Source organism: Numida meleagris, chromosome 2 (genome assembly GCF_002078875.1).
Source record: "Numida meleagris isolate 19003 breed g44 Domestic line chromosome 2, NumMel1.0, whole genome shotgun sequence".
Classification (NCBI taxonomy): Eukaryota; Metazoa; Chordata; class Aves; order Galliformes; family Numididae; genus Numida; species Numida meleagris.
In genome coordinates, this window is record NC_034410.1 from 42,234,915 (window position 1) to 42,258,239 (window position 23,325).

The following is a 23,325-nucleotide window of genomic DNA, read 5'->3' on the forward strand; positions in this document are numbered from 1 at the left end:
AACAGAGCAGGTAGGTTGGAACATTACAAATGCCTAGCAACTCCTCATATTTCAACCTCATCCTTAAACTCCAAAAGAGAAAAACGTCACAGACAAAAAGGAAATGAATTATGACTTGATTAAATGGAATGTAAACAGTAACTTGAAAACAAAGAGTGATGAGGTTTGTTGCGTAGTCACACAACATTCCTCCTGGATTTGAAATTCACCAGCCACAGTTCCACCCCTTTTGAAGTCCAGCCTCCCATTCTGGCTGTTCAGCCCGAGCAGCTGCAGGAGCTCCAGATACTTTTTTCATCTGCTGCCAGGATGCGAGTGATAGGGCTGCCCAGCCCATCTCGGATTCTATGTTTTTCTTTTCATGTTACCTTCCTTCTGCTTCAGCAGGCTACTGCAGAAAGAGAACTGAAGTTTGTGGTTGCAGTGAGTAGCTTTGTTTTCTATTTAATTGTGGGAAATGCAGGGAATTTGGTATGGCTGTCAAATCAAGCAAGGTGTGCAGTTGCCTCTTTGTAGACTTAGAAATACAACTTTTTTTTTCTTACTGAATTTAAAGACTTCTTAAGATAACGATGCCTCTAGCTAGAAGAATTTTCACCTCCTAACCACTAGTTATTTTTTCAGTATAACTAAACCACGTTGCTTTGTGGTAGAGGCTTAGTGCACGGGGGTACAGAGATCTGAAGCCTAGTTTACCTGTTGCATAGTCAGACCTGGCGATTATGGCCTACCTGCTTTGTGCTTGGAGGCTGAAGCTTTCGATGGTATAAGGTGCTCTGAAATTGCAAGATAGAAGTCGCCATAAAAATGGAAGCATTTGCCACCTCAGAACAACTGAATCAGGATAGTAGTGTACTAAGAAACAGAAAAGGGCATTTTATGTAGAGATTTGAGATGGATGTTGCATTAACTGTAGTTATTTGGAAAACAGACTGTGATTGTATTTTGCTGTTTCATTGCTTTTTTTAAAGCAACTGGACATTAGTTCAGCATCAGTTTCCCCCACAGCTGAAGTAAATGAGAGATTAATTCAATAAAGTATTTTGGATGGTGAAGGTTGCATCATAGCCCTTTTCATTCTAATTGTTTGGGGTTTTCTTTTTTAATGAGAGGTATACCGACTGATAAAGAATAGTTAGTTTAAAGTGGTATTTTCAATATAAAGTTTTGGGGATTGGAGTTTACGTGTATAAATAGGAATTTTACTTTTAAGATGTTCTTCCACCCTTCTGTATTGGCTGGATTATGTAGATGTGCCACTTGGAGAGAGGCCAGAGTGCACAGGAAAAACCAGTTTCTACTCCTGCTGAGTCTTATTGCTGTATCAGACCCTAAAGAAGGCAGGGACTCAACTCTAACTACTTCCAGTAACATTCTGTATATAGCAATATCCGTACTGTTTCAATGGTGAGAGGGAGAACTAGCTTGATGCAGGGGTGAAATCAGGCAGTCAGCATGCTTTGGAGAATTAACTCTCAGAAGAGAATGAGGCTTTTACTGATTTGTTCCTGTGTGCTATCAAGCAATGGTACTGCAAAAATAAACAGTTACAGGAAAGGCTCACCATTATGGAGATAAGGTCCTTCCTAGCCTAAATCAGATACCTTATCACACCTATGCAGCTATCTTCCCCACCTACCTAGAAGAGAAGAAAAAAAAAGAAAGAAAAAGATATCACCATATCTATTTATGAAGTAAATTATCAGAACTAATGTTAAAATTTGTATATTTAATTGTAAATGTTTCCTTTTATCTCTAACACTTTTCCTTAGACTGGCCAATCTACCTGAAAAGTTACAATAGATTCAGTCTTATTAGCAGTATATACCACCTTTCTCAAGGCATGGTTTCTGCGTGTTCAGTAGAATTTTGCCTTCTGAGTTCACTGACTGAATTTACATGTGATCAGAATTACTAGCAGAAACAGAAAGAGAAATTAATAGAAATTGGCCCCAAAACATTTCGTTGATACAATGGGATAAAATGACTGTCAGGCTACAGTCAATGTAGGTCTAAAAGACACCTTTCTGAGTTAATTCAGTGGCCATTTTCCAGCTGTATTCTCTGTAAGTTGCTATGTAGTCACCTGAGAGTATTATTGCATTGCAGAAAAGTGTCATAATGAATTTTAAGAACTTTCTTAGCAGAATTGCATAACATAAAACACATCTGTGAGGGAGGGTGGAACCAGACAAATTCCCTTTTGCTCACTTCCAGATTTGTGCTGAAGGTGAATTGCTCTCTCCTTGTATCTTCCATCTTTGTGCTCATTTTCTGTGTTTTAATTATTAGCCACATCTGCTTTGCGGTGAAAAGCTGTAATTCCAGCCAATTTGTCAAAATGCTGATTTAGTTTTCCTCCTCACATGTAGATATTAACCCTAACCATAATTCTTATGCACTGAATATAATCTAGATGGAACAGAAGGAAATAGGAACTATCTAGGACCATTGGGCATCCAAGTAGGAATGCAATACTGATCTACTGTCTCTCTGTGAAGAAGTTCTGATCTGTAACTTCTGCCTCCAGACAGGCACTCATTTCACCTATCACTTACACAAAGAGGTGTGGGTTTTGAGGTAATGTGATTTCATCATGCTTTTTCTCAGAATAGGATGTGCTGACTAAGGATGTTATCTGAGTAATCAACACAAGCCATTTGAAATCTTGACTGAACATGCTCAGTATTTCTGCATGTATGATGGACTGGTGGCATGTCTGGTCTCACAGATCTCCTGTTTTTTTTCCTTCTTATTGCTAGCTGCAATATAAGAAATCTCATTTGAAGTTGAGTTTGTCAACAAAAATGTCTGTACAGGGCTCACTATTATTCAGAGCCACGTTATGCACTGTAATTAATGACATTTCTGAATGAAGATGTTTTATACACCTATACATACCATATTCTCAGCTTACCTCTCCCCTGCCCTAGTTTTTCTCCAACATGATCTTTCATCTGACAACAGTAGGAGCAAATGCTGGCCAAAGTCTGAATCACAAAGCCATTTTGATCTGAAGTGCTCACCCTCTCAATGCTGTAAAGAAAGAATGGGAGAACCCAAACATCAAATCAGCTTCAAGCTGTACTAGAGCAGAAGGAGAGGTCATTTGGTAACTCTGCATCAGTTGCATTTGAGAACTGTCTGAGGTCATATAAAGTGACATACAGAGATGCTGAACTGAACACACACAGAAGGTGTGTTTTCCACTTTTCATGTATGTCCTTGTGATTTTTTCATTCTTGTTTTCCAGTGTCTTTTTTCCTTTTATGATGCCGCCTTCTTCCTTTTGTTTCATCCTGCCATGTTGTATGTCCTCTGACAGGTCAGGAAGGCAATCTGTAACCCAACAAATTCTGCAGCACACCAATATTTTTTAATTAACTGGAATAATCAATTCCTTTTTAGCAAAATGCAGATGCTGTGTGTTGAGAAATACAAATTGATGACCAGGGCAAGCTTTGGAGGGATATATTTTTTTTTCTGAATATTACTGAATGAGTTGGCCTTCTAGATTGCATGGTAGATGATGAGGTCATTATTTCTTTTTCAATCATAACAGAAGCAAGGTCATTTTCAGAAGCAGCAAGCAAGAAAAAAGTTTGAACACAAAAATCAGCTGTCTGACAAGCTTAGTCTTTCAATTCCTTAAAAACAGGATTCCAGTCTTGGCAGTAGTTTTTGTTTCTTTCTTGTTACTTCCAGCTTAGTGTTAATATCGTGTTTACATGTCATTATACAATGCAGGTGAAAAAAAATGAGAACAAGGAAATGAACTTTTTTCTCTGTTGTGTAAACTTAAAGAAACTGTGCTGCTTAAGAGAACAATTCCCACTCTTTCCATTTCTTAATGTTAAAAAGAGAAAAAGAATCTTTTTCTTTAGATTCCCAGCTCCCACATATGCTCATGTACTCACAAAATCACAGAATCAGAGAATCATAGAGTCGCAGGGGTTGGAAGGGATTTCAAGAGATTATCGAGTCCAACTCCCCTGCTAAAGCAAGTTCCCTACAGTAGGTCACATAGGCAGGTGTCCAGACTGGTCTTGAATATCTCCATAGAAAGAGACTCCACAACCTCTCTGGGCAACCTGTTCCAGTGCTCCATCACTGTTACCATAAAGAAATTCTTCTGCATGTTAGTGCAGAAATTCCTGTGTACAAGCTTTAGGCCATTGCTCCTTGTCCTATCACTGGACACCACCGAGAAGAGCCTGGCCTCATCCATTTCCCTCCCACCTTCCTTTAGATGTTTATAAACATTAGTCAGATCCCCCCTCAGTGTTCTTTTCCCCAGGCTGAACAGCCCCAGGTTACTCAGCCTTTCCTCATAAGGGAAATGCTCCAGGCCCCAAATCATCTTTGTGGCCCTCTGCTGGACTCCTTCTAGAAGACCCCTGTCTTTTATGAACTGGGGAGCCTGGAAGTGGACACAGTAGTCTAAATGTGACCTCACCAAGGCAGAATAGAGGGAGAGGTTCACCTCCCTCAACCTGCTGGCGACACTCTTTTTTAATGCACCCCAGGATATCACTGGCCTTCTTGGCCACAAGGGCACACTGCTGGCTCATGGCCAATTGGTTGTCCACCCAGACCCCCCGGGTCCTTCTCCTTATATCATATATTTGGATCTTTATGTCTTTGCCTTCCCACCTCTGATCAGGTAAACTGCTACTTTGTTCTGGCATATTGAATATTTTTAGGGGTTGACGTGTAAAGCATCATAAACTAGTATTTCAAAGCTAACACATTTTTAAACTAATGAAAAAGGCTTACTTCTTGGCCAGCTTTTGATCTGTTACTATATTACCTAAAAGTAGTCATCTATGCATGTCAGTTTGAATAATTGTCAATTACTCATAAAAATGCTTTTCTGTGAAGTTAGGTAATTTAACAAGAAAGTACGCAGCTACATTTTAATTGGGAATTTAACCTTCATTCTTTACAGAGACATCAGGTTGTTCTGAAAAATTAATTAATCTTACATGGCAATGTAGTATGTCAGCATGTCAAAACACCAAAGAAATAAGTGCTGACACAAAAGTCCCCCTCACTCATTTCTCATGCATCCAGCTGAATCGAGCACCAGATACTGTGCTTCTTTGCCTGTTCTGCTGTTCACTACAAGTGCAGTGAGAAATGATTACAGAAAATGTACTGAGATTCCAGACTAGTAAAAAAAAAAAACAGTGTACAGAATTAAAAATTGCATACGGAGATAAAAATAAAATATTTAAGAATATTTTATGAACTATTTTGCTATACTTCAACTCAGAACTATCTCTTTTTTGAAACTCTGCAATTTGATATTAATCAAATATTTTGCTGATGGTAGTAAAAAAGGACTCCTTGATTTACTGAACAATGTTTATTTCAAGTTGACCCCATTTTCAGTGAAGTTCAACTAGCAAATGCCAGAAAACAATAAGCAGTTTTCTGTATGGTTCCAATGGTTTCTAATACTCCAGCAGATCTTGCTGTCTACTGTAGAGAACTTGAACACAGAGTGAAATCCAATTATATATTCTTTTAAAGGATAGTATATCCTAACCCTGAAGTTCCTGCTCTGGCTGTTTTGTGCACGTTGGTACAGAATGCTGCTAAAAAGGGTTGTAATTAAAACGTTAAACCACACTGCTTTAGTTTATTTTGAAAAAATATATACTGCTCCAGTGGGAGTGGCAAACAAACCGATCTCTCTGATGTGTGGGAAGATTGATGTGGCTCAATTAGGCAATGGGAAGTATTAATTATAATCAAGTTATATATCAATGTGTTATTATGGAACAAATATCACTTTATGAACAAATATACAACACTTTCAGATTGACTTTTTTTTTTTTTTTTTTTTNTTTTTTTTTTTTTTTTTTTTGCAAATTTAGGAATGAATTTGGTTATTTGAACACTGATACAAGTAAAGGTGAAGTCAGCAAAATTTCAAGTGTGTGTGCCAAAGTAATTAAGTCTTCATATAAACACATCAGGAACTGTTTTTAAATTTGCAGTGGCCAAGTGTCCAAAATTCAGTTCACTTTCTTGTCTAAGTACCTAGCTGTGGATGTAATCTGGGTTTTAGCATTTTGGCTGATTAAATTTCTAAGTCCTAAATGAAAGAATAATCAGGATCATGCCCACTAAACCCCTACATAGAGTATCTATTCTTCTGTGTAAAGAATGTACTCTAATCCTATTTGACTAGGTTGCTTCTCACTCTCTAATATTTGTATTTCTAAAATGGCACTGGAAGTAAAATTGCATGATTGTCCACTAGCCAGGGAAGAATGGAATGCTAGCAGTAATTCATTTGATTTGTTAACATGAATTTTATTAGGTTTTCCGACATGGTGACCGATCACCTGTTGTAAACTTTCCAACTGATTTACACAAAGAAAGTGAATGGCCCCAAGGATTTGGACAACTTACCAAGGTATGTTAATTTTATTAGTAGCACTTACTTACATATGCTACAAAAATAGAAAGTGGCCAGATTTTGATGTGTACCCTACAAACATCAGCAAATGCCAAATACTGATAGTTGCTATTAGCAATATCCAATAATTCATAAATGTAATATCCAATAATTCATAAATGTTTGTGGAACATTATTCATCCAGCTTCTGTTAAACTAAAGTCTTGTTAATCATAGCTACATAAATACCTTCTTACAAGCAACAGCTTCCTGATAGTATGTCTGCCTTCAAACAAATGGCAAGTTTAAAGATTATCCATGATCCAACATTGCCTAAATTCTAATGGCCATTAAACACGGGGATGCATGGCAGGATAAATTAATTATACCTGCACACCAGGTCAAGTGATGAATCCATATTTCATAATTTTACTAGAAACCACCTACTCACAAAAAAAGGGAAGTCTTGCAGGAGAAAGCTGCTTCCGGGGACAGTGTGTCTTCTAATGAGTCTGCTTTCAGTCCAGAGCTTCAGTAGGGTATGCTGAACCTACTTTTGCTCTGGCACCTTAACATCAAGCCTTAACTCTTTAACTGTGTTTGGCAGATGCAAATCTGGAGCAAAGAGAGGCCAGTGCATGCTGTAGCAATATGTCATCCTGATGCAGAAGCATGAATCAGAGAAAATTCAGCATTTATTATTTGAAGTGAGGCTTGAAAGATCCATAAAATTCAGGCAGTCAGAGAACATGTTATGATCCCCCTGCAAGTAGCTTATAATATAATAAGAAAAAAAAAGTTGCTGCTTTGGCATAGATTTTTGGGGAAGCTTTTTTTCTATTTTATTCCCTTTTTGTCAACAATAGTAAGAATGTACTTCTCTGACAGCTAAAAGTTAAAGTTCTGCTCAGAGCATTTGAAACGAATTATAGAAAAACCAGTGCGCGGTGTAAGACAAATGCACTTGTACCAAACCAAAGATGGGAAAACAATTATTAAAGACATGTAATGTAAGCCACAAATTAATCAGGTTGATCAAATAGCATAGCAATGACATTTATGAATACAAGGCTATCAATCTTCCTTTTTCAGATGTCATTAACAGACATACTATTTACAGTGTTGATTATTAATAACTCCAGGAGCATTTACAGAGCAACAGCACTGTGAAAATAGTACTTTGTATAGAATCAGGTTCATTGCCTTCTTCACAGTAGATGTTGGAGTCTTAAAATCTCAGAATGTATCATTTTTTTTCATACATATAAATGAGTATTTCAGTTAAAAACTCTTCATCACCTACAAAATAGACAGTATGTTCTACAAGTAGTTGATAATAATGTACAAAGAAATTGCTGAAGACTGAAAAGAAAATAGAAACATATTTAACATTATCCAGTCACATTAATCTAATTGTCATCTGTGTGCTTGCCTCACAGGCTGGAATGCGGCAGCTCTTTGAACTTGGACAGTACACAAGGAAAAGATATTCCAACTTTTTGAACAGCACATACAACCGGAAAGAGGTATAAAGCAGAACTGTCTGTAGGATAGTTCTCTCGTATAGCAGAACTTTGGGCTTGTCTATAAAAAGGACATCATCATATTCTTTTCATTAATGCTAAAATCCAGGTAACAGAAGAACTTCTTTGAAAGTCAGACTTCTATGTCAAGGTAAAAGCATGGAGTCAAGACTTTAACTTTAGGCTCCTACATTCAGTTTGGGTCTTCCATTGCCCAGTTTTCCGGGACTGAACAGCTCCACACCCTCTAATGAATTGGATATTTATCCCTAGTGACCTAATATTTTTCTACCCTGTTTAAATATGAATATATATCTAGTAATGTGAAGAGCCATGTTCACATGCATCATCCTGTGAACAGGAAGTCTCATAGTTGTTAGAATGTGCTTGTCACATGGCACAGACCCACTGTGGCGAAATAGTGCTACCATTTTGGTCAATATCTGAGAAATGCAAGGGTAAGAAAGTATAAAAGACTATAGCTTTGCCATGCTTCCAAGAGAAGTTTTATTGCCCACTATGATTAGAAGTGCCTTCATCCTTGAGGTACAGCAGATTGATCATAGCAGTGTAACCCTGAATCTCAGAAAACAGAAAGCTTTGTTATTTTAAAACATGTTTTCTTGTTCTTTTTAGTTCAGCTGGAAGGTTAGATTCCAAAGTGAAAGATGTATTGGCAGTTTCATTTATGCAGATGTAGTAGAGCCTTAGAAAGCTGTGTTTTGGTTTCACTGCTCTGATTCTACGCAAAAACAGAACTGAAAACATGAAGCCATGCTTGATGAGTTATGTTTCCTCTTTTTTTATTGTTGCCATTTATTTACTAACTCATTGCCATTCTATCTTCAGTTCTATATCCAAAGTACAGATTATGACCGCACCATTATGAGTGCCCAGTCATACCTTTCTGGCCTCTTTCCACCAACTGGCAGTCAAATTTGGAACCCTGAGCTCCTCTGGCAACCGATTCCTGTTCATGTTGTGACAAAATCAACAGATCGGGTGAGTATTGCCTGGACACTTCCTATAATGCCTTAGGATTTCCCAGATTTTTTTTTTTTTTTAAGAAGACTATAAACAATATTTTATATTCTCTTTGAGTTCAATCTAATAGAAAACATCAACCATAGCTACTGGCTGACAAGTGTATCATCACTCAAGTGTAATAGCTGCATGAAAATCCTCGCTCTGTAGTTGCAGAATACCTGATTAGTCAACCAAACACATTTTCTTCAAGGTGCAGCTCCAGCATTTCTCCTGAAAAGGACATTTTTGGACAGTCTTGCAAGGAAGTTCCCTTAAAACAATATAGAAAGCAAGTGCTTTTCTGAGTGTCAATCAGCTAGATGGACTTCCCCTCCTTAGCAAGTTGATTCTTAGTTTATTTAAGGAATGGGATTTACATCAGCCACTGTAATGACCTCTCAATTATTACTTTCCTGTTCTAGTAGCACTTAGGCACTCTAATTACAGTCAAGGGCCCTTTTATGCTGTACAAACACTTAATGAAACTAGCATTTCCCTTACAGTTTGTAGAAATAGCAGTCCCACCTGAATGATTGGTCTTGTAAAGTTTTGCTATAAACAGCTCTTCCTGGCTGACTCAGGTTTAGATTTTAGTGTCACTGACACCTGTGACAAGGATTGTGTTAGGAAAAAAAAGTTATTAAATCTAATAGCAGGAAGGCTAATTTTGTTCTGCCTTTGAGGATAGAAGTTGACTTTAAGGAAATGTGTTCAAAAGACCTATTAAATTATTGCCTGTCCAGTCACCAACATCAGAGGACAGACTCCTTCAGCAGGGATGGCTGCATCTGTCTTCCCACTGGCACTCATCCATTTTAAAGCTGGGCATGAAAGCAGCTACAGGGAGAAGGAGTTTCCACAAAATTGATTGCGCACAACGCAATTCAGCTAGAAACTTGCCTCTATTCCTAAACAAAAAAGAATATTGTCACTGTTATTTAAATGAAGAATACTGGGGGAAGATCTCACAAGACATGTAAGAGCATCAGAATGGCCAGAGCCTTATGTAAATCAAATCTCGTAGTCCTTAGGAGTATCACAGTGCAGTGCCATGACCTGTTTGGAGGAAGATCTAGTACCCCCTAACTTCTGAAGGTGTTTCAGGAGTGGGTATTGATGTTTCACTGTGTGTGATGAAACCTCTCTGAGTCAATTCAAAATTCTTGTTAACTCTGCAAACCACCTGGAAAAAAAAAAAACATTGTTGCCTTGCCAAGCCAGACAGACGTTTGACAGTGTTTTCAAGCCCCAAGCAACACAAAATGGGAAATGGAGGCCAAGTACAATCCTGGAAAAAAAAAAGCAACAACCTAATCACAGTTTATTTTTCAGCCACTGAGATATATCAAGACCTGACAGGCAACAGTTTAATGAGGCCAAAAGGAGTGGCTTAATTAGTAAGACCTAGAGGGGAATAATTAAGCCACACAGCAAGAGAAACATTTGTTATTGTGTCGTTAAACAACATTCCCCAGCTTCATTTTGCAGCTTTGAGCCTTCAACCTCCAGTGTGCTGCTGTTATAGAGAAAATGCTCCCACGGAAATGTGCGCTACTGAAAGTGTGCTGCTGTTAGTTCGTGGCTGCTGCAAAGCCTCATGGTTATAAAACAAAAAGAGAAGCCCTCTATGTGCAGTCTGCTACTGTTCATCAAATGGCAGAGCAGACCATCTTCCTCTTTAGTCCTGCATAGGCAATAGATATTCAAATTTAATGGCTTTTACTAAGAGCCTCTACACAGAGAATTTTTCCACTGTATGTTAAATCAGTCCCATTACACAGTTTGTATGGTTGCAGGATAATATTACTGCTGGGTCAAAAATGCTCAAGTGATGTGGCATAAATTGCTGAATCAGCACAAGTTTATTTTGCTCATTGTAATTTTTTGCTGGCAGGCTTTATTAGGCACCATCTGGATTAGGTATCATCTGTGCTTCTGCAACTGGCATAAAGTATATGTCTGTCAGCACACAGTTCAATGGATGTATCTGTATTTATACGTGGTTCACATCAAATATGTACTATTAGGTGACCTCATAAATCATAGACTTGGGTTTATTAAATATGAAACCATGCTCCCAAACAAGAGCAGAGCCATATCAAAATTTTTGATATTTCAGGAGCACAATTTATTTGTCACTCATATTTCAAGTTCTGTCCATTAAGTAGTTACTTAAAATGCTTACCATAATACAGTACTTATCTCCAGAGGGCTGAAAGCAGCATGTGTAGACTGAGAGATAATTCAGATTCCAGCCCTAGATGGAGTCAAGCAGCATCTACTGGGATTCAGAAATTGAGAGGGAAATTGTAACTTTTTAAAATTCCTGATTATGGACTCTGATGCAAAAGCAATCCCCCGACACATGTGTAACTGCTTCCTGTCAAAATTGGTTCAATTGATGGAAATCCAGCAATCATGGCCACAAGTACCCACTGAAAAGTCAAGCTACTACACTCCATTTCCTCTGTTCAAGAATTCATGAACAAGGCACCCAAACAAACTGTTACGGAGTCACTGTAGCAGGGCCATGAACTTATATCACAAATATTACATCAGCAGTCTCAGCAACAGAGGAACTAGAGGTGTGTTCATTAGTTCTAAAATGATTTTAAGCTTTGTTTCTTTTGTTTCAGAAGCTGCATTTTCCTCTGCGTGACTGTCCCCGTTTTGATGAACTTCAGAATGAAACCCAAACATCTAGTGAATTTCAAAGTAGAATACAACCATACATGGTAAGACAAAATGAAGAGGAAATGAAAAATAAGAAAAAGGAAAGGAAGAAGATGTAGAATTTATAGAATCGTGTTATTTCCATTTGCTAAGAAGTCCTGAGAGCTCTCTTCAAATTAGAAATGGAGGCCAGTGCCGTCAAAAAGTATGTTTGATACACTTAGGCTTTTCTCACAGTTTTAAAAATTATTTCATCTTTTAAAATCTGAATTTAATGTTAATTTTCTAAGACTGCTTGGATATAGCTAAAGTTCAATGATTTGAAAGGAGAAGAAATTTCTGGATGCAGTGATTTCCAGTTACGCAAGGAAGGTATCAATTCTAAAAATCTGATAAATCTCCTGAAACTTAGGAAGGCTTAGGCCTTACTGTTGTGACTTTGAAATTGATGCTGCAACAGATGCTCCTATGAAGTTAGACTGAGAGGGCTGGGGTTCTTTGGCCTCGAGAAGAGTAATCTCCGGGGAGGAAAGATGGGAGGAACTCTTATCAGGGTATGCAGTGATAGGACAAGGGGTAACGACTTTAAACAGAAAATTTAGATTAGACATTAGGAAGAAATTCTTCGCTTTGCATGTGAGGAGGCACTGGAACAGGCTGCCCAGAGAAGCTGTGGTTACCCTATCCCTGTAAGAGTTCTAGAGTGAGTTAGATGGGGCTTTGGGCAACCTGGTCTAGTGAGAGGTGTCTGCCCATGGGGAGTGGAACTAGGTGGTCTTTAAGGTCCCTTCCAGACCAAATCATTCTGTGGTGACAAAGAACTGAAGCAAGCCAAATCAGGCAAACGCTCTTGTGTAAATTTATCTCAGAGATGCATTTTAGGTCCATCACAAGATATACTTCTGTTTTTAACCTGACACAAAACTTCACAGTCAGTGATCCAGAATTTCCCATTCCAGTGCTGCAAAAGACTGTGGGTATATGGATAGTATATCCATCTCATGCAACCATGCAAACAGAAATTGCTCTGGATTGTGGTCTCTTCTGTCACTGCTGTGCTCATGCACTTTGTAATAGCATTACTGCACAAATGAAGCAGGGGTCTTTTATTTCCCATACCCTGACATTCTCTGTAAGTCACTTCAGGTTTACTGCTTACACTTGTTGGGCTAAACCCAGCATTTTCTATTTTTCTTGGCTTACATCTAATTTTCTGCTAGCTCAGCTACTCTAGGCAGACTCATTCACCTGCCAGAGAGGTGAATTAAAACTTCATAGCCGTCCTCTCTCAGCTACCAGCATGAAATAGGCAATGCAGGAATAAGGAATATTATCCAGTCCCTTTATTCTTCTGTGGTAACACACAGTAAGAATCCTTATGGGAGCTGTTGTGGACCTATTACTTAGATCCTCAGCCTCCTTTCAACAGCTGAAGGAAAATCTAGTTTCCTCCTCAGCTTCTTTTTACCTCATCCTGAGTATTTCCCTCTGGATTTTGTGGTTTTTTTTTTTCTATTTTCCCTTCATTCTTTTTTTCTCATCTTCCTTACGTGCCACCTTCTTTACTTCTGAAGGCTTGAGGAAATGGAGGTAGCCTCCTGGAGCAGTCAGAAGAACAGGAGAAGGTAACAGCATGAATACCAGGCCTCCATAGTAAAGCTGAGCAAAAAATAGTGTCTGAAATAGAAATCAGCACCTCAAAATCGTTAAAAAATGAAAACTTCCACCAAAATCTTCCTTTATAAGAATTTCATATTTGTAAAATTAAACATTTGCGTGTTGTCAGGTTGAATGCTAGTGAATCTGTATGCATAAATGTTCTGTGTGTACTGAGTATTTGTGGTGTGTTCTTCACTTTTTTTTTCCCCCAGGATTTTTTACAAACAATGGCAGTTAACACAGGACTTGAACTAAATCATCTTAAAATACTGGACAATTTCCAGCTCTGGAATACATATGACACTCTATACTGTGAGGTAATAACAATGCAGTAAGGATTACGGGAAGAAAATAACTCCAAGATATGTTTCAGTTGAACAATGTAAATGTGGTTCCATAGAAATGAGTTGCCCTCATGAATTTGCTTATTTGCTTCTAACTTTGAATCTAAATCCTAATTTAGTGCAATGGTAAAAGATATCCCAAGAGCATGGCTTATAGGTTGGAAAACTGCTGTCTTCATTTGATGTTTTACCATACGGAACTGGCACCAAAACTTACTCCCTTTATTCCATTTTTTTTCCTTTCCAATATGTTGCTGTATAATTTTTTGAGCATGCTGGCTGGCTTATATTGATTTTTAACAGGAAAATGAATTTTTTTTTGTTTTAGCCTATTAATAGGCAAATATCAAAATACTTGCATATTGAAAATGAGAGATAAAATTAAGATCTATAAGATAGAAAACTGATTGCTCCAGCGAACAGAGTCAGACTGGTCCCAAGCATAGGATAATTCTGTACTGTAAGACACAATCACTCCTACGTGACAGTAGAGTGACACTTGTCTGTAAGTGACCAGTGATTGATAAGACAACTGTGTGGAAAAGGTGGGGCAATTTGGAGCTAGATTATACCCTGGAGGCTCACTATTAGAGGACAGGAAGAGGGTAAGATATGTGTCTGTAATTTGTCACACAAACAAAATTAAAAAGTAGTACTGTTACAGTAATAATACATGGTGCCTAACAGAGATTACCTCGGCACAGATGATTCCCCTCTTCCTGTTCATCCACTTCAGGTTGATCCCCATTTCCACAGAGGGTATTTCATGGAATGCTGATGAGTAAAACCACAATGGACAAAGACTTGCAGGACAGCCTCAGAGAGTCCAAATGTAGTAGTGTGAGGATGGGCAATAGAAAGATGGGAATATAATAAAAAACATTGCTTTCCTTTCTCACTAGAGTATTCACAATTACTCTCTACCTGTATGGGCCACCAAAGATGCAGTGGACAAGATGGAAAAACTGGCAGAATTGGCCTTATTATCACTATTTGGAGTTTATAAAACAGAAGAGAAATCACGACTACAAGGAGGTAAATCAAAAATGCTTCACTCCCAGAAAGGATGAGACAATGCCTATAACAACATAGAACATCCTGTCATCCTACTTATGAAAAATTATTATTAACAACATTGGTTTGTAACTATGGTCATCAGGTGCCACGTTAAATATGAAAATATCTGCTGAATATGGGGATTTGCATGGGTTAGACATTGAAAAAAGGTATAAACATGAATGTCTTTGGTTATCCTATAGATTTTAGGAAATAAAAACTTTGAGAAAAAAAAAAACAAGGAAAAAAAATCAAGACCTCACTGGCATAATCTTTACTTTTCTGATATTAGTTTAGATTAAGTTCTTTTTCTCCAATATTTATTCTAGATGTTTCTTGATCTTTTTTTTCCCCTTGATGTATTGTTTTTATATTGTGCCAGAACCTTAGCAACACACTGATAGCTCTCTGAGAACCTGATGTAAAGCTGCTTCAAAACAGTCTGATCAGAGTGGAAGATGAAAGATCCAAGTTATATCTATACTGCAAGATCTAAGACTACTGCTTTGCTCCAAAACTGGGGTGCACAGGCTGTGCACATTCTGCCTATACAGCAGCACAAGTCACAGGCATTCAGTGTACAATTCACAGGTGTCCATGAGCAGGAAAACTGGACAAGTGAGCTTGAGTATCTACACTCTGGACTGTTTGGGGCTATTCTCTGCAATGTACCTACCCTACAGGCTAGACCTAGTTAAAGATTAGCAACCTCATTATCTAGGCATACATATCACTAGGTCAAGCCATAAAATAATTACATGCTCAGACCTGCACTGAAGTTCAATATCTGGCAGCTGGCCATAACAGGAGGTCAGAACTTCTTTTTAGTGTTCAGGTGCTTTTCCCTCAGGATGGTATAACTTCATTTCAAGTTCAGGAATTTCAGCTACCCTTGTTCTGCTGGCTTTGGAGTATCTCTGGTTTGGACAAGGAGTACAAAAGAGCTTTGATAAAATCAAGAATTGATACTGAGTGACTTGTGGGAAGTAAACAGTTAAAAATATTTATTCAGCATCTAGAGAGGAAGTGGCTAGAGCAGCTGTCATTATTGCAACACTCCAAAGAGACAAAAAGCAATGGAGATCTCGGCAGAACAAAACTGGAAGTGTCATTGGCCATAATTCTGAGGATAATTCTAGCTGATTTCTGTAAATCCAATCACTTCAGTTGGCCTGGAAGATGAATGATACATTTAACTTTTCTTGGCACTATTTTCTCACTACTTGTGAAGCTGGGACGAGCAAAAAAATGAGTATGAGGTCTGAGTAGAAGTGTTCTGTTTGACACATAAAACTCTTTACCTCTTTTGGTTCTATGCAAATGTTATATCTTCATTTTCTTCTTCCTTTCTCCCCCATCTTTCTAAGGTGTCCTTGTGAATATTATTTTAAATAGTATTAAGCAAGCCACCAATTCTTCAAAAGAAAGAAAAATGGAGGTCTACTCTGCAGTAAGTATCTTCACTTTTTATAAAATATTTCTATGATTTCACTAGTAAAAACCTCTGAAAGAGAATAATCAGTCTCCGCGTAAGTTAAATGAGTAAATATACACAGTTCAGTTCCACAGTCCAATTCAGGTAATAAGGTGAACACAGCGCAATATCGGAATACAGCAGGACAAGGCTCACACCTATTTCAGTCAAACTGTACATGGTAAAAATATCTGTGCATTATATTGTCATTATTTTTCTGCAATTTTTGGTGCAGTTTCATAAGTTGCATCTTGCCTTAGGTGCTCCTTACCCAGAGATGCTGGTACACAGCAGAACTCCAGCTGTGCTTCCAAACACTTCCTCTTCTCAGAAAGGGATAGTACAGCTGAATACTCTTTCTTTCTATTTTTTAAAATTCCACTTCATTTTATTTTAGAGGACAAAAAGGGCCATTTGGATCAGATCAAGATCCACTTAGCTCATACTTTATCCTGTCTCTGTCAGTGGGCAGCAGCAGGGAAGAATGTGAGAATAATACCAGCATGGGGTGATGCTTCCTCGATGCAACCTCTCAACAGACTGTGGTTTATGGACTTCCTGAGTCAGAACCTTTGTCCCTGCTTTTAATAACTCTTAACAGACATTCTTCCATCAATTTATCTAATTGCTTTTAAAATTCATTTTGCTTTTGGCATCTGCAAGACCCTGTGGCAATGACTTCTAAACTTGTGTGTTAAAAAAAAAGTACTCCCATATTTATGCTCCAAAACTTAACACTAATTTTTTAAAACTTAACACTTATTCAACTCCCTCCTAGCATTTCTATTGTGGGTAAAAGAGAATAGACATTCTTTCTTCATTTTTTCCCAGTTCATTTATGAATGTACTATTTTCTGTCTCATTTCTTCCATTTTTCTTTTCCCTAAACATTTTCCAATATTTAATCTTTCCTCATTTAGGAGCTGCACAACACCGTAACATCTTCTGGCTGCCTTTTCTGTGTGTTTTCTAGATCTACTATATTGTTTTTGAGAAGGAAGTACAATAAGTGCATCCAGAATTTTCACTGCTGCTTTAAAGCCTTGAGATCATATATACCCTTATTTTTGAAACTGATCACTCTAAAAAGTTCAAGATCTTGCATAATAATTAAAATGCAGAAGTTAGACTATAATATAGAGAAGAGGGACTATAATATAGAGAAGAGGTAATGAGGAGAGGAAGAGACTGCAGGTGGATGACTGAGGTTAACTGATTCTGTCAAAAACAGAAGCCAAACTGAGGTTTTATTGTGTAAGTCAAAATAGAAGGAACAGCAGTTTAAAAAGTTCTGGGTTTATATAGGGGTGATGAGAAACAATCTTTGTATGCAACTATTTTGTATAACATCATTAAAAAAACACATGGATTTTAACTTGAAATGCCATGAGGTACACTACCTTGTACAGCCTTAATCTGTTCTTGGAACCAAAAGTCATTCCAGAAAGAAGGGATAGCAAAATGCCCTGGAAAAATGGATTTATGTCTCAGATCAGATCATGCTTTCCTTCATTATTTCTTCTTAAAAAAGTATTGCCAGATGTTGCATACATACTGCAGTAACTCTTTTGAAATGCCCACTGCTGTCTGAAGTAATCTGCTAACATTTTACCTGATAATGAATACTCTAAATACATTCTTATAGTCAAATTTACACAGGCTTTATTTTATCTGGATTTCTACCCCCTATCGAGTCTCTTCTCATTATTCTCTAGAAATAGCAGTTGATTTTACTGAATTTCAATAATGGATTTTTTTTTCCCAATAGCACGACACCACAATAGGAGCCATCCAGATCGCTCTCAATATTTTCAACGGTAAACTGCCACCGTATGCTGCTTGCCAGTTTTTTGAACTCTATCAAGAAAGCAGTGGGCAAGTATCTTCTTATCTATGTAAGAATAAGGAGTATTTAAAAGCTGGTTTCCTTTTCCTGCAAACCATTTTTCTTTCAAATACTCTTGAGGGGATGCAAATTTGCTTTAAACTGATATTTCACTGAGTACCCAAAACAGGCACAAAGTTATGTTAAAACAGGAAAAATTACATTTGTTGGATATGCATATATCTGTGTGCTTTGAGAGACCAGAAGAAGAAGAAAACAGTCCTTATCAACTGGAAGTAAGTGGTAAATCAAACTTATCTGTTTCTTCAAATGGTTGCAACATCACTCAGATATCTCATAAATCCCAAGTAAACCAGAGAGTTTAGAAGACCAAAAGGCATCAGAAGGACCTTTTGATCTGACTGGTGACCTGTGTGTTAACTGTCTTCGGCAAACTGTCTTTCATATGTCTTTTAGAAAACCTTCATTCTTGAAGAGTGGGTTCTAGAGTAGGACGCTAGAACCTGTTTGCAACATTCTGCCTGTCAGAAATCTTTTATTTAAGAACAGTTTTTAACAAATCTTTTCAATTTCATTAATCAGGCAGTATAGCATTGAAATGCATTATCGGAATGACTCTTCAGTGGATCCTTATCTACTCACTCTGCCAGGATGCACCTCTTCTTGCCCACTTGAGAAGTTTGCTGAATTAGTTTCTCCTGTAATTACAGAAAATTGGTCAAAAGAATGTGGGAATAAAGACAAAATGAAAGGTAGTGTAACAGCTCTGTATTTTATACATAAGTCACGGAAGCAGAAATTGTGTCAATGGCCCCGAAATTTGTACCTTTCACATGATAGATTGAGCTCTCTTTAACAGGTGTGGACCAGCTTTACTATGGACAAAGAAAGCAGATGTAAATTAAATTTCTCTGAGAATGTAAAGGATAGACTTGTTTGACATGTGAAGGCAGTACTATTATTAGCACATTTGCATATGGAGCTACCTAAGGACATGGCCCGAAGTAGAGCTCCCATTGCTGCAAATATATGACAGAAATATAAATCATAAAGGTGCTATGCAAGGAGTCCTGTGTATGTTGGATTCATCAGAGCTTCTGTAGATGCAAAACATAAATGGCTTGCACGTGCACAGTAAGATTTACGCATCTGAATTTCTGGCACATGTACTATGATACCTTAGCCTTCACTGTGCAAATCCAGTGCAGTTGATCTATGCAGACAGAGAGGCTATTTCTCTTGAACTACCAACAGCTGACAGCTGATAACCTTTGCTAGATTCCTTTCTTCCTTCCAGAATGTGATTTCCAGGAGGGCAGGGCACCAACTGCCACTTTCCATTAGTCATGGTATATTTCTCCCTTCCTGCATATATTCAGTGTTTTGCTTATCCCTGATGAAACTCATGGTTTGTATTAACTACACATGAAATGTCACTCTTGCCCTGTGAAAGCCTAGAAATAAGATTTGGCCATCCACAGGAAACTGCTTATGTGTTTTCAGGATTAAAGTGTATGTATTCATACTTACATTAAATGTAATGCAGACCACGGATCTTGATACAAATATGAAAATTCAACTATGAAAATATTTGCATTGTACATGCTTTTCATTAGACTGTTATCTGTGTATCTAAAATTACATACATATATGTCTTTCCTTAACAGTCTTCTCCTTTATTTTTTTTCTTTACAGATATCTATATTGGATTTGATGTTGCTGTTGGCTTGTTGTTCATTTTTAACCTTGTGCTACTCTATCTCCTTTATCACTATGGACGCTGCAGGCGCAGAAACAATTACCAAGACATTTAAAGGAGAGGTGAAGAAATTAAAGAGAGCAGCTACACATCAGGCAATTCTTTAACTTGCTCTGGCTTGTATCCATCAGTTTGCTCTGTCCACATACATCTCCAAAACATATTCAACAAACTTGAAGAGCTGAGGTATCAGTGGCCTCAATCCTTTAAGACTGGATATCTCCAGTGAGAAACACTGTAGAAAATTATTATTAAGAATATACATTGCTAGGAAGAGGGAATTACTTCAATTTCTGCCTTTAGGTTTTCCACTACTATTAAACATTATTAAGCTGTCCACTGGGGTGAAGGAGTACTATTGCTTATGATTTGTTTTTGCTTTTTCTGGGGAGGGAATTGCCCTCTGCTTCTCCCTTATCCTGCTCAAGGAGTCTTTTTTCAAAAATCACAAACTATAATATTTTTCTTACTTCTTGCAAACAACTATTTTGATGATGCACAGGAAAATGTTTTCAGTGAGCAGAAGCTGCAATTACCAGCACTTGGACATACTGTTTTTTGCATTTATTCATACAAATCCATGCATAGGTTTTCTACTTGGCCTCCAGCTAATAAAAGCCTGCTGCACGTTTTTAAAGGAGTTGTACTACTGCAGCTCTCATAGAAATTTGTAGAAATCTGGGAAGACTGTCACATAAACAAGCATCAATCAAGAAGTTTAGTGCAAGAGGATCTTTGTCAGTGTCCACAGATTAACTAATACAGATAAGTAAATGCATTTAAATCTATTTTCTGGGGCAACATTCCCTTCCTGTTTTTCTGAGCTCCCATTTATGGATGACGCTTTGCCATATATCTTTTCTTTGATGCGTCTGTATCCTGTCCTGCTTCAGGACACTGATGTAATCTTAGTTCTTTCAGCCATGCTTCCTCCAGCTATCGCTTTTCTCATGATTTTAATTTACAGTAATTCCTTGTTCTGCTCAAAATCCCTTAAGTTAGCAAGATACACACTGGAAGAAAGAAGACAATTCTGCTTTTTGTATATTGATCTCTTCTGTGAAATGTACTTTATTTGTTTAGATTGTAAGCTCCTAGTGGTAGGGAATCTGTTTCCATAATTTCTCTCTAGTATCATAAACTATTATTATAAGCACTGATATTGTATAAAATAGCGCTTATCATCATATGTTTCAAGGGCTGAATCAAGATTTTTATCCTGCAGTCCTGCAAAGGATACAGTGCATTACATTACCATGAAGAAGCCTTTTAAAAAATCAAGACATTTATACAGACAAATGCCAACAGCAACTTCAGCCTGACAGAAACAGTAAGCAATCGCGTGCTCAAGTTGATGAGTTCCATTGAGGTGCAGAAGTCTAGAAAAAGCTGAGAGATGGAGCTGCTTATGTCACATACAGAATCACATCTATGTTGATGCACTGTTTCTGGACTGACTTCAGCTCACCTCTCTGTGCTGCGATTTGGAGCACAGAAGCATGCAACTCCCACTGATCTACAGAGACTTACCCTCAGTATTACATCAACAGACATTTAAAATATGATGTAATTAGATGTATGGATATTAAATAGCATGAATCAAGCAAAATTACAAAGCCCTGTGGGAATTTCAAAGTATCACTGTTTTTTCCTGCAGTAACTTCAGCTACAAAGTTATTCACCTTTTGAAGAAATATTTCCCACTCGGTAAAAAGCTTTTACTACTATCCTTGACATTTCCATTTCATCCGTTTTAGGAAAAAATCATAATCAGCTGATGGATTTGATTCCTACATGGTAAAGATCTTTTCTCAGGGCAAAGTTCTCAAAAAAAAAAAAAAAAGGCTATCTGTAAATCAGATGTTTTGTGTATACAAGCTTCAGAATTTAACTAGTTACTCTGATCCTCAGTGCCAAAACTTAAATATGTGTTTATATTTTCATCAAAAGTGTTAAGAGCAACTCTACAAAACAAGCCTGAGTTGGTTTGTCTGAGTTGGTTTGTTAGCAGTGGACTCACTGCTCAGCACAAACTGCAAAACCGATCCTGGCTCCTGAGTATGTATTCTCAGTGACTACCAGTTGCCGAGCTCTATTACCATGACCACAGAGCTACTGACACTCACTTCAGGACAGATTGGGTAAGTTTTTTTTACCAGAGGCAGTCAGGTCCTTGACACATGAAGATACATCATTGACTGATAAACTGCAGCAAGAACTGTCTTTAAGAGATCACACAGTCACAGTTGCACTCTACAAGAAGCAGAATGGAGCATGTTTTTCTGACATTGACTTAGAAAAAGAAGCACACCCAGACAGAAAGTAAAATGTGAAGTGTCTGAGACATCTTTTGTCATTGATGCTACTCAAGCATGAGCTCATAAGCTGTTGCAAAGGATTTTAAGAGATGAGGTAATTCTAGCCACAGCAGATGCTGTCAGAATTTTATTGCAGGGATTCCTGTTTTATTAACAAAAAGTCATACCTGGAAATGCCTGTCTACTTTTAGAAAGAATCTAGTGAATGCAAGTTACATAGAATGTAGTGGATAGATTCAGATGTTGTAACTTCAGAATTAATGAAGTTACAGTAAGAATTTCATACATTAGTAGTCTAGGTCCCCAAACTCATTGTTAGTAAAGAACCTTTGCCTTGATCAAAGCCAGGTGAAGTAAAAGGCTGCATTAGACAAGTTTGTGGCTTTTTGTCATTTTTTGAGCTATATTTACAATTTGCTCAGCAGAATCTGTGGACTGTGATTAGAAAATATCTTGTCTCCAAGCAATTTGTAGCACTGTAATAAAATATGTTAAAGAAACAATGCATCTGTATTTGTATTTGAGTGAAAAACAATGGAGCTTTCAGCATGCCTATAATTTTCAAACAGAAGTGAATGCTTAGAGTTGCTCCTTCTGAAAGAAGAGACTCTTAAAGCACTGATGCTTTGACATAAATAATGCTAACGTTGATGACATCAAGCTCTTTCATTTGCCCTCTAGCAGTGACATCATCTGCCTCTGCTATAATTACAGTAGCAACTAGCAGCTCTGTAGCAGGGTTTCCTGGAGCGTGTGGCAGACAGCAATGCTTACACAGCATTTTCCAGCTCTGTCAGCAACAACCTTCTCTTACTGAATTGATTTCGTTCTGGAACTTGTTTATGCAGAGTCCTCAGTACTGCACACACTGGGACAGCACAGCATAGCTATTTGGCTTAAGTAATACCAGCTCACTCCGAAGCACTTGTGTTCATTTGTACCCGTAATGTAGGAACACTTGATCCTAAGGATACTATTTCTTCTCATTAAATACATGTTCTTAGGTATGGTAAGATAAAGAAAACAGAATAACAGATACATTGTATTAAAAAAAAATTAGTTCAAAACATCATGCGTTTGGATCAAATCCCAAATTACAAAGGTTATGTTTCTACATTCTCCTCCACAAACAAGAAAGGCTGAAAATTTCACTCCATGAAGAGGAAGAAAAATTTACAGAGATAGAATCTGAACAGAGTAAATGATGAAGGCAGAGGCTGGCTTATTCTTTGACTTAT

General features: G+C 37.6%; 1 protein-coding gene across 1 annotated transcript; it reads left to right on the forward strand.

Moving 5' to 3' along the window:
* Nucleotides 229–22,590, forward strand: LOC110394057 (prostatic acid phosphatase-like). Its single transcript, XM_021387686.1, has 11 exons — nt 229–423; nt 6,332–6,427; nt 7,849–7,935; nt 8,782–8,934; nt 11,595–11,693; nt 13,503–13,607; nt 14,537–14,669; nt 16,058–16,140; nt 17,933–18,039; nt 18,593–18,762; nt 19,706–22,590. Exons 1-11 carry the CDS (start codon nt 310–312, stop codon nt 19,822–19,824), a joined length of 1,266 nt encoding a protein of 421 aa, XP_021243361.1. The 5' UTR covers nt 229–309; the 3' UTR covers nt 19,825–22,590.

Bases quoted from the DNA above. Each gene is read 5' to 3' on its own strand.
- LOC110394057 (XM_021387686.1), top strand. From the start codon at position 310: ATGCGAGTGATAGGGCTGCCCAGCCCATCTCGGATTCTATGTTTTTCT. The intron at 11,694-13,502 runs GTAAGACAAAAT...TTTTTCCCCCAG, and splicing joins GTAGAATACAACCATACATG to GATTTTTTACAAACAATGGC. The intron at 13,608-14,536 runs GTAATAACAATG...CTTTCTCACTAG, and splicing joins ATGACACTCTATACTGTGAG to AGTATTCACAATTACTCTCT.